Source organism: Hemitrygon akajei, chromosome 7 (genome assembly GCF_048418815.1).
Source record: "Hemitrygon akajei chromosome 7, sHemAka1.3, whole genome shotgun sequence".
In the NCBI taxonomy this organism is placed as follows: domain Eukaryota; kingdom Metazoa; phylum Chordata; class Chondrichthyes; order Myliobatiformes; family Dasyatidae; genus Hemitrygon; species Hemitrygon akajei.
The window spans coordinates 147,059,618-147,074,874 of record NC_133130.1 but is presented as its reverse complement, the minus strand read 5'-3'; the positions used below and the strand labels follow the sequence as shown (position 1 = coordinate 147,074,874).

The 15,257-nt window shown below is 43.2% G+C and overlaps 1 protein-coding gene across 2 annotated transcripts in view; it reads right to left on the bottom strand.

Moving 5' to 3' along the window:
- Nucleotides 1–15,257, bottom strand: part of abca2 (ATP-binding cassette, sub-family A (ABC1), member 2) — a 519,276-nt gene that overhangs the window by 214,248 nt on the left and 289,771 nt on the right. For both annotated transcript variants that reach the window (XM_073052214.1, XM_073052215.1), the window contains exons 9-10: nucleotides 10,051–10,367; nucleotides 1,321–1,480 (exon numbers count right to left, since the gene is read on the bottom strand). In XM_073052214.1, the coding sequence (XP_072908315.1) occupies nucleotides 1,321–1,480; nucleotides 10,051–10,367 (477 nt within the window). The remainder of the gene's footprint in view (nucleotides 1–1,320; nucleotides 1,481–10,050; nucleotides 10,368–15,257) is intronic.

Here is a 15,257-nt window from a genome sequence, read left to right as displayed (position 1 = left end):
GGAACAGAATAACTGCCAGGTGTGACACTTCTTTTTTGGTCAATTGATTTGATTGATCAGCTGAGCTACAATCATTTGTCGGGACCTCTGGAAATATGCCCTGCTGTTCTTGAAACAGTGCCTTGGGATCCTTCACTTTCAACTGATTGATTTTGGTTTCTGATTCCATCCATTGGGGCTGCCAAGTGCAGCACCCTGTCTGGATGACATACTCCAAACTCTGAAAACCATTGAAACTTTTAAAACCCCAAATCCTATAATTAAGATAGAAAAAAATCCTAAAACCCCTATGTTATAATGGGTTTCACATTTCTCAGAGTTATTACGTCATAGAAAAATACAGCACAGAAACAGGTCCTTTGCCCCATGTGGTCCATGCCAAGCTACTTAAACTGCCTACTCCCATCGACCTGCACCAGGATCATAACCTTCCATACCCCTATCATTCATATACCTACCCAAACTTCTACAAAACATTGAAATCAAGCTCGCATGCACCACTTGCCTTGGCAGCTCATTCCACTCTCACAACCATCTGAGTGACGAAGTTTCCCCTCACCTTTCACCATTAACCCATGACCTCTAGTTGTCTCTCACCCAATCTTAGTGGAAAAAGCCTCCTTGTATTTACCTTATCTATACTCCTCATAATTTTGTATACCTCTATCAAATCTCCTCTCAATTTTCTCAAACAATTCCAGATTACTTACAGAGAGCAAATAATCAAAACGCCTGGACATCTTGACTTTATTATTAATTAACTTATTAAAAGACAGAATGAGCTTCCCCATTTACGTCACTCAGCCTGCAGGGCAATATTCTGATAATCACAACCACTATTAGAGATATAATAAGCCAATTGGTCTCGCCTTCTGCGCTGGCAGTTCATAGGATATGTTGATGCAGATCACTGTTATTTAAAAGTCATTCCTGAGCCATAATTAATAGATGGAGCCAAGTGCAAAATATTTTTATCATCTGGTGAACCACAAAACAAGAATGCACAACAATATAACACAGAAAAAAGTATTTTGGCCCACAATGTCTCAGCCCATCAGGATGCAAAATTAAAGGTTTTTTTAGTACCTGTAAATGACCCAAAGTTATCCATTCCCAGCCTATTTATGTGTCCATCTTAAAGTTCCTTGATTGCACTACTGTATCTGCTTCCACCACGACTCCTGGCAGCCAGTTCCAGCGATCTACCACTCTGTGTAACACAACATGCTCCACATATCTTTAAACTTTCCCCCCCCCCCCACATTAAATGCATGCCATCTAGTATTTTAGCTAGGAAATTCATTTTTGCCCTGCTCTTACCTTTTCTATAACTTTGTCCACCTCTGTGCCCACTGGAGAATAAAGGATTTTTGGATTGGTGGTCATGAGATGTACCAGTAGTCCTAGGTTGCGTTGCTCCTTGCTGGTGAAGCCTAAAGAACTCATGTTGCCCTGTTTTAATGCTTCAGGTTCTATTGTTCTGGACAAGAAAGAGAGAAAAAAAAACAGATGATATTTAGCACATTAAGAGGGAGAAAATGAAAAATATATTGATAACTATTACTGCAGTAATTTTCACTAGTTCTGGAAACATTTTTACAAGTAGTGTTTTTGTTTACAAGCAGTAGAATGGATCAAGATTTCCTGACAACTACAACCAGAACACATGTACCAAACAAGGGATGACTTTTCTATACCCACTGACATCAACTTGCTGACAAAAGCCACCCTGATACAAAACAGTATGTAGCAAGGTCTTCACAATGTTATCCAGATATCCGGATAAGCTTCACACAGAAAGCAACTACACTTGTCCTCAGTTTTGCTGGCTGTCAAAGATGTCGAGGATCTTAAATGCTTCTGAATGACCCTGATATTTCAAAACATTTTAGAATCAATTAAACAACAGAAATGTATATTTTAAATTAAAAATTAAGTTTCAAAATAACACTCAGACATTAATAACATTAAAGCAACCTTGTCTAATAGAAAAATTGCAAAATTATCTCATATGTACAATTCACCCTCCCATCTTCTCCGGCCAAACCTGGGACAGGTTCAGTGGGAGGGTCTTCAACATAACTGCTGTAGAGATGCTGCAACTCACAGCCCACTGCTGCCCTCTACTTGGAGCCCAATTTCAGACTGTGAACAGGACCAGCTCCGTCCGCATGCTGAGGATGCCTCAGCTCACACTATGTCCAATCCACCTGAGCACACACCAGCAGCTGTGTGTCAAACTCCTCAGCATTGCTTCCCCAATTTTCCAAACCAACGTTAGTATTTATAAACAGTCAGGAGCTCTGACACTTGTAAAGATCTGGAGGACAATTAGTATCCAGTAGATTTGCAGAATACGTGGATTCTACAGGCCATATCTATGACTTGGTAGAGTTATACATGCAAAATAGGAGTAATATATTGTTTTACAAACAAATCCTCCAAAGCATTTTCTCTTACTTCTGGGAGACGCGGAGAACATGCATGGGGTTTCAAGCTGTGAACTACTTTAGCAAGATAATAAATCCAAATGTGGTAACTACAGTGGTGTCTCATTTATTTTTACAAAGATTCTCCTTAACCAGCTCATGACACTAATTGCATAATGTGACAGTGGCAGTAAAAATGCATGGAACAGGATTAGCTACACGTGGCCTTTCCTGACCTTACAAACCATTTGACTTTACCAGTTCATTGAGGCCATGGAGAATACCCAAACTTCGCTGCCCTCAGAATATCTGCACTTATTTCATGGTGATGTAGTAGCCATGATTTTAATCAACAGGTATTACACAGACTCAATCTCAACGTGGACAAGGTTCCCTTATTTCAATCTATCCCACTTCAAGTTTGTATCTTACATTCAACAAGCTTCCCACTGCACTGAAGCTAATCTATAGGACTAACTTGTATTATTTCCACCTCAAAACCGGCATCATCTCAACCCTCAACCTCCATCATTGTAGAGCTGAATGCAGATAATGCTTGCAAATGCTCAGAGGCCAATCTCCAAGTCACTGCTGATTCTATCACTGCAGCGTACAAGAAGATAGGCCTTACACCAAACATCTACAAAACAAAAGTTCCAACTCCAATCTACTCCCACAGCCCAATACTCCCCTTGACAATAAAGGCCCACCAAGCAAGCCTGGAAAATTCATCTCTTGGTGAAGGCAGACTTCAATAATTTACACTGCCTTATGCACTGCACAACCTTTGACAGGTAGCAGCAGTGATTATGTTAACCTCTTCTCAGCCTCTTAATCACAACGAGTGAACCATGATACTGCCCTTGACCTTAGCCAAATAAGCGTCCCCTGAATTCCTCTGAATCTATTATGGTGGCTGTGGAACGGAGATGGGAAGGGAAGCACAAACAAGAGCATGTCTACAGATGCTGGAAATCTGAGCAACACACACAAGATGCTGGTGAAACTCAGCAGGACAGGCATCTTCGGCCCAAAGCTTCAACTGTACTCTTTTCCGTAGATGCTGCCTGGCCTGCTGAGTTCCTCCAGTATTTTGTGTGTGTTGATGGGAAGGGGTGGGTGTTTTTCTTTATCTCAATTTACTAGCATCTGCCATATATTGATTTTAGTGTTTTTTTTAATATAAACTGGCTAGATTCTGCTGGCGCTTTGCATACCTTAATTCCTTATTCTTAATTGAATAATAAGAACTGCACTAATAAGAAGTGCACCAACTGCACTTGGACCTTTTGTGCCGTTGTCAATGCAAAGCAAGTTTCACCCTCATGCCATGTGCTGTAAGGTATAAGGTTCTATTCTCATCTAATGCTGTTTTACCTTAGGGATCTTCTAGAGGAGATGTCAATTAGCCTATGTGCGTGAGAGCAACTTGGCAAAATCAGAATTAGGATCAGGTCTATTATAGAACATAGAATAGTACAGCACATTACAGGCCCTTCGGCCCACAATGTTGTGCTGACCCTCAAACCCTGCCTCACATATAACCCCCACCTTAAATTCCTCCATATACCTGTCTAGTAGTCTCTTAAACTTCACTAGTGTGTCTGCCTCCACCACAGACTCAGGCAGTGCATTCCACGCACCAACCACTCTCTGAGTGAAAAACCTTTCTCTAATATCCCCCTTGAACTTCCCTCCCCTTAACTTAAAGCCATGTCCTCTTGTACTGAGCAGAGGTGCCCTGGGGAAAAGGCGCTGGCTGTCCACTCTGTCTATTCCTCTTAATATCTTGTACACCTCTATCATATCTCCTCTAATCCTCCTTCTCTCCAAAGAGTAAAGCCCTAGCTCCCTTAATTTCTGATCATAATCCATACTCTCTAAACCAGGCAGCATCCTGGTAAATCTCCTCAGTACCCTTTCCAATGCTTCCACATCCTTCCTATAGTGAGGCAACCAGAACTGGACACAGTACTTCAAGTGTGGCCTAACTAGAGTTTTATAGAGCTGCACCATTACATCGCATCTCTTAAACTCTATCCCTCGATTTATGAAAGCTAGCACCCCATAAGCTTTCTTAACTACCCTATCTACCTGTGAGGCAACTTTCAGGGATCTGTGGACATGTACCCCCAGATCCCTCTGCTCCTCCACACTACCAAGTATCCTGCCGTTTACTTTGTACTCTGCCTTGCAGTTTGTCCTTCCAAAGTGTACCACCTCACACTTCTCCGGGTTAATTATCATTAACTTACAGTCTGTCATGATATTTGTTGTTTTGGGGCAACAGCACAATGCAAGACAAAATAATTACTGAGGGCTATAGGTTTCAATAAAAATAATAAAATAAATAAGGCAAAAAGTAACAGTGAGGTAGTGTTCATAGACTGCTCTGCAATTTGATAGCAGAGGCGTAGGAGCTATTCCCGAGACAGTGAATGTGGATTTTAGGGTTCTGTACCTCATGCGGTAGTAATGAGAAGAGGGCATGTTCTAAGTAGTGAAGGTGCTTAATGATGGATGCTGCCTTCATGAGGCAGCGGCATTTGAACGTGTCCTCAATAGTGGGGAGGTTTGTGCCTGTGTTGGAGCTGGCTGAGTCTACAACTCTCTGCAGCATGAAGTCACAGACTGGCAGCAGAAGCCTGCTATTGTCAGGCCCCCTTACAGCATGATGATATCCTGCAGGTAGTTTAAAGGTGCTTAATGCTGTCTAACTGCAGAGGCTGTGTTTAAAGAGAAGACATGGCACAGGGAGATATCACACATCAGAAGGGCAACTTGTGCTTCATGCTGCTTGAGAAATGACCGTCATTGAAAAGTCACTGAGGCACAAGAGACTGTAGATGCTGCATTCTGGAGCAATACAAAATACTGAAGGAACTCAGCAGGCCAGGCAGCATCTTTAGGAGGAAGTGGAGATTCGACATCCCGTGTTGAGACCCCACAACAGGAGGGTCCATATGAAGAGTTTCAATATGAAACATCAGCTGTCCATTCTCCTCCCCCATAGATATTGAAAGGCAATTTTAGCCAAAACACATTGTTATAGACTTCTAATATTATTCCATTCAGAGGTTCTTCCATTCAGAGGTATCTTAAACGCATACTTGGCTGATGAAGTATAACTTGCGTCTTTAATTATACAGATCTATGTACAAGTAAGCTGTGGCTTTAGAGGCTTGCCTGAAATTTCAAATACGGTTAATCAAATGAGCTAGTAACCCTTTGGAAGCTGTTTTCTAATTATTCCATAGAAACAAGGGAAGATTAATCGTCTTTCTGATCTGATGGATGATATTACTTCAGTCCTAAATATCTGGTCTCGTACTTAATTACAAGTGCTTTTATGTGGACTGCTTGATAAACTCTGAAAGGTTTGCAAATGCTTGCCTTGAAAACATTCAACTTAAATAAGACTATTGTCTGGAGTGACATGCTAATGATTTTGCTCAAGTTCTCCATTGTACTTGTACCTCACTGGTTTTGCCCACATTGACAATAAACTTGACTTGACTTGATTAATTTAAGATCCAGCCAGTATTATGCATGGAAAGTGAAGACTTTCTGTGGATAATATGGGACAGCATTCATATTTCTAAAAGGCTTGGCCATTCAACTTAATAAATTAAGCCCTTTCATTTGAGTAAACTCTGATTACAATCTTTCTCAGAGTACTGATTTGGCAGTGTCATTCTAATCTTTGTGAAAGGAAATTTGCATCTATTTTAAGGTTTTGGAAATTGTAATTGTTTTCTTAACAAATAATTGACTGAAAACTATTCTTCAGGAACTTTACAGAGTTAAATGACTGCCAGTGTGTGATTATTTTGAGGATATAAAGGAACAGGTATTGTAGAGCTTACGAGATCATTTAAAACTGATCATTGCCTCACAGTTAATCCATAAAGGTTTATTCCCTTGTGAAATGTGGGATGGACTCTTGTTACTGAAGGTCAGAATTCATTGATCGACCTGGTGTAGGTTTTCTCCCTTCTGTCTTTCCTGCTGATCCACCCCTTACACATCTCAGCAACAGTGACTTATGAGATCTGAACGCCACTACATAAGCAGTACTGGCTTGTGTATACTTCAAATCTCCGCCAGAGAGTTGCAGACAGCAAAATCTCACTTCTGTCAGACCCACTCTCCTCTCCTTCAAACTCAAAGGGCATGTCATTGTAGCACTGCTCAGCTGTTTGGAGTTTTGCGTTATGCAGTCTCTCAAACAGAGGGCAACTGATTTCCTTCAAGTTTCATCCACTGAGGCCAAAGTCCCCCAAAAGATGACAGGCAAGACTGACTAATGAACCATGGGAGCTGCCAACAGACCTGGAATTAACAATTGGAAAGGTCTCCTGATATCTTACCACCAACTGCACCATCTGTTAATGGGCCATTGCGAATGATTGCTCTAAGGGTCAGGTGAGTGCAGTTTGTGAGTGTCTACATTTTGGCAGTGAATCCCCTTGATCTTATGCCAGATCCTACAAACTAAAGAGGAAAAGGATAATTTATCCTCTTCTGCAAGAGATATCATGAGCAGCATTTGACAAATATACCTCACAGCAGTGGTTGGCTACAGTGACCTGAGGACCTAGAGGCAAAAATGGCGGAGACCTTGACTTCAATTGAGGGAGCAAGTCTATCATGTAAAATTGCATCTGAGATTAACAACATTATAGATTTCAGTAAACAGCCTTGAGGAAGTGCAGAATGCAAAGAGATTGCTTCTCCTGAGAACAAAGAGCGGAAGGAGCACAAACAGGCTGGTGTTCGGTGAGACCAGGTGAGGGGGAAGATGAGTGGATGAAGGAGAGAGCATGATGTGAGCAGCTGGGAGGTGATAGGTGGAAGAGGTAAAGGGCTGTAACAGGAGGAATCTAATAGGAGAGGATAGTGGACCATGGAACAAAGGGAAGGAGGTGGGGAACTAGAGTGATTTTATGGGCACATCATAAGGCTGGGGGAGGAAAAGAGAAGGGATGAAAGGGCCACCAGAATGAGGAATGGGAAATGTTCATGTCTAGTAGTCTTTTTATTGGTGGAAGGGTTTTCTTCTAAATGAACTATATCTTCACTCTTTCCCATATTATTAGAGTTCAACTCGCACAGACCAAAGAGCACTCTGTCAAACAAATCTGACCAAGAACCAGCTCTGCCTTAGTGTCTTGATGATGTATCCAATATGGTATGGAAAAACACGGTGAGGTGAAATTTTCAACATCCAGTTTAAGTGTTGATCCCTTTTCTCAGTTCCATCTGTTCCCAGGATGAAGCTTTCCTTTCAAAGACATCAGAGATGTTCTTCCTCTTAAAAGAACAGGGTTATTCTTCCTCTACCTACATCTCTACCATTTCCTGGCCATCTGTACTCACCCCATCTTCCCATCACCTTAACAGGAATAGAGTTACTGTTGTCCTCACCTACCATCCCTTGAGCCTCCGCATCCAACACATCATTCTCCGCAACTTCTGCCAGCTTCAACAGGACCCAATGGCCAAACACCTCTTTATCTCCACACACACTCTGCTTTCTGCAGGGATTGCTCTTTCTGTGATTCCCTTGCCCGTTCATCCCTCCCCACTAATCTCCCTCGACACTTATCCCTGCAAGTGGCAGGAGTGCTACACCTGCTCATTCACCTCCTCCCTCACCTCCACGCAGGGCACCAAACAATCCATCTTGGTGAGGCAGCATCACCTGCAAATCTGTTGGGGTCGTCCACAGTACCCAGTGTTCCCAATGTGGCCTCCTCTATATTGGTGAGACCCAACATAGATAGGGGAACCACTTTGACAAGCGCCTCCTCTCCATCCACAAAAAGCAAGATTTACAATGGGTATCCCGATTCTGACATGTCAGTGCATAGCCTCTTCCACAATGAGACCACTCTCAGGCTGGAAGTGCAACACCTCATATTCTGTCTATGTAGTCTCCAACATGATGGCATGATCATTGATTTCTCCAAATTCCAGTACTTTTTCCCCAACTCCCCTCCTCTCTTCTTCAAATCCCCACTCTGGCCACTTGCCTCTTCTCCTCACCGACCTATCATCTCCCCCGATGCCCCTCTTCCTTCCCTTTCTTCCACGGTCCACACTCCTCTCCTCCTTCTCCAGCCCTTTACCTTTTCCACCTTTCACCTCGCAGCTTCTTACTTCATTCATCCCCCCCCCCCCCCCACCCATCTGGCTTCACCTATCACCTTCGAGCTTGTCCTTCTTCCCCTCCCCGTAACTTTTCTTTTTCTGGCACCTTCCCCATTCCTTTCCAGCCCTGATAAAGGGTCTTGGCCCGAAACAGTGACTGATTATCCACTTCCATAGATGCTGCCTAACCTGCTGAGTTGCTCCAGCATTTTGTATTTGTTGCTCAGGGAATATAGGTTAGGTGGAAGCGGACCAAGCAATGTGAAAGGGTGAACGTGATGAACTAGAGAGGCAACAGGCTGAGGAGGTAGAAGGAAGCGAGGGTGAAGCGCATGAGACACGGCGATAGCAGGAGGCAGCGAGAATCAGAGTCAGCAGGATGATCTGGAGCACAAGGTGCGGACCTAGCAGGGCAGAGCTCAAAGCAAATGGGAAAGGCAAAAGAGCTGGGCAGGGCCAAATGCAGACCTCAAAGCAAGACGGCCACATGTATGGAGCTCAAAGCAGACCTGAACAAGTGAAGGCTGAATGGGCCACACAGAGTGAACCACAAACATGGCTGTGGCAGGGTGAAGAGCCAGCTAACCCAGTAACCGGTTGTGGGGTGAGCCAGGAGAGCAGGGTGATCTGAAGTTGTCTGCAAAATATGAGGAAATGCAGGATAATAGTCACTCACTGGACAGGGTGAAGGATGAACACGCTCAGAAGGCAGAGCAAAGCGAGAGCAAACCATGCGGGGCACAGAGGCAGTAGACAGCAGAGATAAATGCAGAGGCAGTAGCATGATCCAGGGTGGATCTGGTACACAGAGAGTGCGCCCAGCAGGAAGAAGCCAAGCGGACCTGAAAGGGAAAAGGCAGGGTGGACTGAGAGGGGTCGGGCCTAATGGACCATGGTGGGTTAATCAGTTTGAAGGGGTGACTAACCCAGGAATCACCCACAGGGTGAAGCAAGGAGAAAAGGGTGACTGGAAGAGGCCTAGGCAACGTGAAGAGGGTGCTGACCTGGAAGGACACAACAGTGCAATCCAAATAAATTGGATTAATGTAGACAGGTGGAAGGGTGACATGAGCGGGGACGGCTGAAGGGCCTGTTTGACATTGGGGTAAATAAAGTAACTACACCTGCCATCTTTACTGCCCGAGTCTTTTTTAAAATGAATAGTTTCCCTATAATCATGGCTTTATATTGTCATTTATAAAAACAAAGGTGAGATCAAGTCATTTTTCTCATCTGCACATAGGATGGAAAACATTCTCATCATTCTGGACAAGAGACATCTTAAAGACAATGTTGACTTGCTGATGCATTAACTGAACCTCCACAATAACTTGATTTCAAGCCCTTCTTAAAGAGATAGTTGTAACATGAGGGACAAGATTTGAGGTCCAGAGGTAAGAAAAAAGTCTGTTCATGAAATTTCTATATGAACAAATTCATCAGGATTACATTGCTTTGAACACCTTACCTGTTATTCCCACAGAGGATCGGCTGAAGGCCGGCCCAAAGCTGGACAAAAGCTGAAAATTGAGTGTGAGGATTCTCCTTTTGGGCCTCTTCTCCCTCCTCCGAGGTGACGTTGGCTGTGGTGAAGTTGCTGCTCCAGCTGGTGCTATTGGCTGTTGTTGATGGGCTTTTGCCAGCACAAGCTCCTTTCGGTAATAGTTTGGCAAGTCCTGACAAAGCATCTACATCTTTCAGAATCTTTTCAACCTCAATCAGGTCCTCAAGTAAGGCCCGAAGGTGATGCTGGACTGCCGTGCTGTTCACCTCATTCAGCTTCAACTGCACACAAGAAAGAATTAGAGTGATATTACTCATTTATATAATCAGCATGGAGAATATTCACAAAGCGCAAAGACCAACTATGAGATAAGAAGTGTCAATGAGAATCTCACTCAGAATTTCAAATTGATTTCCAAGCTGTCTATATACACTCAGTGGCCGCTTTATTAAGTACACCTGCATGTTAATGCAAATATCTAATCGGCCAAGCAAGTGGCAACAATTTAATGCAAAAAACCATACAGACATGGTCAAGAGGTTCATTTGTTGTTCAGACCAAACATCAGAATGTGAAGGAAATGTGATCTAAGTGACTTTGACAGTGCAACAATTGTCGGTGCAAGACAGGGTGGTTTGAGTATCTTAGAAAATGCTGATCTCCTGGGATTTTCATGCACGTCTCTGGGGTTTACAGAGAATGGTGCAAAAAACAAAAACACACCTGGTGAGCAGCAGTTCTGAGGGCAGAAACACCTTGTTAATGAGAGAGGTCAGAGGAGAATGGCCAAACTGACAGGAAGGCAACAGTAACTCAAATAACCGTGCATTACAACAGTGGTGTGCAGAAGTACTCCTGTACCTAATAAAGTGGCCGAGTGTATATGTTGAAATACATTTTTTTTAACCAAATTCCCATGTGCTATTAGATTGGCATTGCTCTTCCCACAGATACCATTTAGAAACTGATCAAATTAAATTTACACATTCATTGTCCCCTGATTTCCCAGTCCAGCATTCAAGAAATTTTGCCTTCACACAACAGTGCTCTATATAATGCTGCGTGTAAGTCTGCGTTACATTTTCAACACTGACGGAAAACTCATGGAAAAGTAAGCTTGGAAGAAGTGATAAGTGTGGAAGGAAGGAATATTACTGGGGAGAAACCAATACAATAGAGGCGAGTCTACTTTTTCCAAAGAGTGACATCAGAGACTGTTGATGTTGGAATCTGGAGAAGCAAATTAACTAATGAAAGTACTCAGTGGGTTAGCCAGCATCTGTGGGGGGGGGGGGGGGGGGGGGCGATGTAAGAGTCCTGATGCAGGGTTTCAACCCAAAAGGTTGACAGCTCCTTTCTTCCCACAGATGCTGATCAATCCACCAAGTCCCTCCAGCAAACTGCTGTTGGTTAGCACAATGCTTCACAGTACCAGCAACCTGTAGATTGTCCTGGGATTAGGCTAGGATTCAATCCGGGGGTTGCTGGGTGGCACGGCTTGAAGGGCCAGAAGGACCTACTGGGCACTACAACTCAATAAACAAATAAATAACCGTTTTATCAAGGGAATGGACCATGGTGATCTGATCAGGAAATTAACATCAAAAGACATCTGCAAATATTTATCACAAACAAGAGAAAATCTGCACATGCTGGAAATTCAAGCAACACACACAAAATGCTGGAGGAACTAAGCAGGCCAGGCAGCAACTATGGAAAAGCATAAAGTCAGTGTTTCAGACTGAAACCCTTCAGCAGGACTGGAGAAAAAGAGGTGTGTAGAGTTAACAGGTGAGGGGAGGTGATGGAAAAACATGAGGTGATAGGTGAAACTGGGAGGAGGAGGGGTGAAGTAAAAAGCTGGAAAGTTGATTGGTGAAAGAGATACAGAGCTGGAGAAGGGGGAATCTAATAGGAGAGGACAGAAGTGTGTCTGGTACTCCTGGTAAGGCCTCCTGTATAACAGTAAGACCCAACATAGATTGAGAGACCAATTAGCCCACCAAAAAAAGCAGGACCTCACAGTGGCCACCCATTTTATTTCCACTTCCCATTTTGATATGTCTATCCACAGCTTCTCTACTATTGCGATGAGGCCACACTCAAGTTGGAGGAACAACAGCTTATACTTCGTCTGGGTAGCCTCCAACCTGATGGGTGAACATTGATTTCTCAAACTTCCGGTAATGTCCCCCCCCCCCCCAACCATTTCACCATTTCCTTGCCTGCCCATTGCCTTCCTCTGGTGCTCCGGCCCCTCTTTTCTTTCTTCCATGCCCTTCTGTCCTCTCCTATTAGATTACCCCTTCTCCAGCCCTGTATCTCTTTCACCAATCAACTTCCCAGCTCTTTACTTCAACCCCTTCCCCCTCCTAGTTTCAACAATCCCCTTGAGTTACTCTTTCCCTCCCCCCCCCCCCACCTTTTAACTCTACTCCTCATCTTTTTTTCTCCAGTTCTATTCAGCTTCTATCTTGGTTGTTTTATGTGTAAAGGAGAAAATAAGGCCCAGATGATGTTTGTTCGTGTAACTGAATCCCTATCTGAACACTATCCGTGAATATGCATACTAGAACTAATAATAGATTAAAGTTTAGTGACAAAAATTTACATAATTCCAGAAAGTATATGACAACGGCATTGTAAGTGCAAACCATCCACAAATCAACTGAAGTCAGGCTTCCTGCTGCAGGAGTCAAAGCAGAGTATACAGTAGTCAAAAATATCACTTTAATTGCTTCATTTTAACTAAAGTGGTGAGGAGGTAGAGTCAAAGACAAGAGCAAGTAATTAATTGTAGAAGCACATGTGTGAAACAAGCCACTTAAACCGCACCAATACTTACTGAAAGTATTAACTAAATCCCTAAAGATATCCTTCAATAATTCCTTCACATGAACCCTGACTTTGCAGGCCACATCACAGAGGAGATGAGTTTATTTTGAGCTGTAAGCATTTGGATCTGCCCCGAAGATGGAGAGGTGGGACTGTTCACACTGGTGATATCCCATTTGCTGAGTTCCTAATCTTAGCTGTCCTACTTGCAGAGGGCAATGAGAATGTTGAAAGTCTCTTTTGAACTGCCCCCAAGCAAACTTCTACAAATCTTTTTGGAGCAGTGATATTTCAGGTCCTGGGATGCAATGCCCTACAAAAATCTTGGAATGGGCAACAAAATAACGCATAAAAGTGGAAACCTCTCACCTTCAGCACAAATTAACACATCACCGTGCTAAGCTGGTTGGTTTCAGCACTTCCTATACCCTTTATCCATGAAACTGAAAGGAGTGCAACATGTCTTTCATATTAATAAAGCATGCTGACAGCGAGTTTTACGCTGAGACTATATGCTCAATAGAGGCTATTGCTGTGGGCCAGCTCCAGGCTTCATCTCTGAGGACTCACTTTCATTCTAAATGCTATTTGATTACTTTTATTTATTGTCTGCACTATGTGTTTTAGTCTCTCACTCTCTCTATATATATGTATATGTATGTATAATATATACAGGCAGTCTCCAGGTTACGTACGAGTTCCATTCCAGAGTCCATCTTTAAGTCGGATTTGTACTTAAGTCGGAACAAGTACATCCGGTATTATTTAGCGTCAGCTAGCCAAACGTTTGTCTTAGTATATAGTATATATTTTACCTTTCTATGCATATAAAACACTTAAGAAACGTATGTATTCCAATAATTAAACCACTGCGTTGCTTAATAATAATTGTAGCTTTCCTCAGGGCAGGACCTTTCACATGTTCCATTATTCTCACTTTATCCGTTATCCATTAAAATTGCTCCGATCGTTGACCAACTGTAGCCTAACGCTTTTCCAATGACCAATGGCATTTCACCTCTTTCCAAACGCTTTATTATTTCCACTTTATTTTCAATCACGATCGCTTTCCATCAATGGAACAGAAACACTGCGGGCGGCGGGTCCCGACCTGCGCCGGCTCCCGAGGTCCACTGGGTCCTAAGGACCACAACACTGATTTCCCCAGGTCCCAAACTGCACCGCACTGAGACAGGTTAAATGGGATAAGTGGGGACTGTGGTGGGTTGGGGTATTTGATCCTCCACAATATTCCATGTGGGAATTTAAACTGGAGGTGGCAGTGTTTTTTTTTACAAGGTCGAGTTGGGAGCTCGACATCAACCCGGCACGGGAGCAGTCTGTCACTAAATCAAACTCGGGAACCTCCGTTCTCTAGCCCGGCACTGATCTGACTGCACCACCAGCCGACCGGAATGGGGGTGGGGGGGGGGGGGGCGGGGGGTGTGGTCAGGGTGAGTCTTACTAAGAAAATTTTAAGCCAAATACAATGTTAAACACTCAACACAGTGTCAATGGCAACAACTTAAAATGGCGGACGGCATTCTCCTTCCTCAGTTCGTAAGTACAAGTTTCCTGTTTGGTGGCTGCCTGTAAGATAAATTCAAATTTAATGCTTATATAATGTATACATACTTTTATAATAAATATACTTTGAACTTTGATGAGGGAGCATACAATCTGTCACCAGTGTGAATAAAGGGGTGGAAATCAGCTGGAAATCATTCAAAGTACAAACTCAATGCCAACCCATGTTTACCTGGTCCAGATGCAATAGGCCAAACAATATCATTTGGGAAGTGGAGATACAAGAGACTACAGATGCTGGAATCTGGAGTAAAAATCAAGACACTGGAGGAACTCAACAGGTCAGGAGGGAAATGGCAGTCAGTGTTTTGGACTGATATGCTTTGTCTACACTAAAAAGTGTAGACAAAGAAGGGTTATGGTCAGATGGAGAGTGGGTGAGAGGAGGGGAAAGAACTAGTGTGATACAGGATTGGGTAACTGTTGGAAAGAACAGACTCTGTCACCTTATTTTCCCTCCTCCACTCATTCCGTCTGTCCATCACCCATGCAATCCTATCCCGCCATTCCCATCTGCACTTACCACCCTCTCCCACTTGATTCTATGCTCCATCTTCCTCTGTCAGATTCCATCAGTTGTTTGTTGCCAAGATACAATTTATTGTGCCACCCAGAGAGACCATGCCATAAATAATTACATTGAGGTAGTTAGAAAGGAAACTGAATACAGAACAAAGCATTACAGATACTGAGAAAATGCTGTGCAGGCAGACAATTAAAGTGCAAGGGTCACCAATGAAGTGAACTGG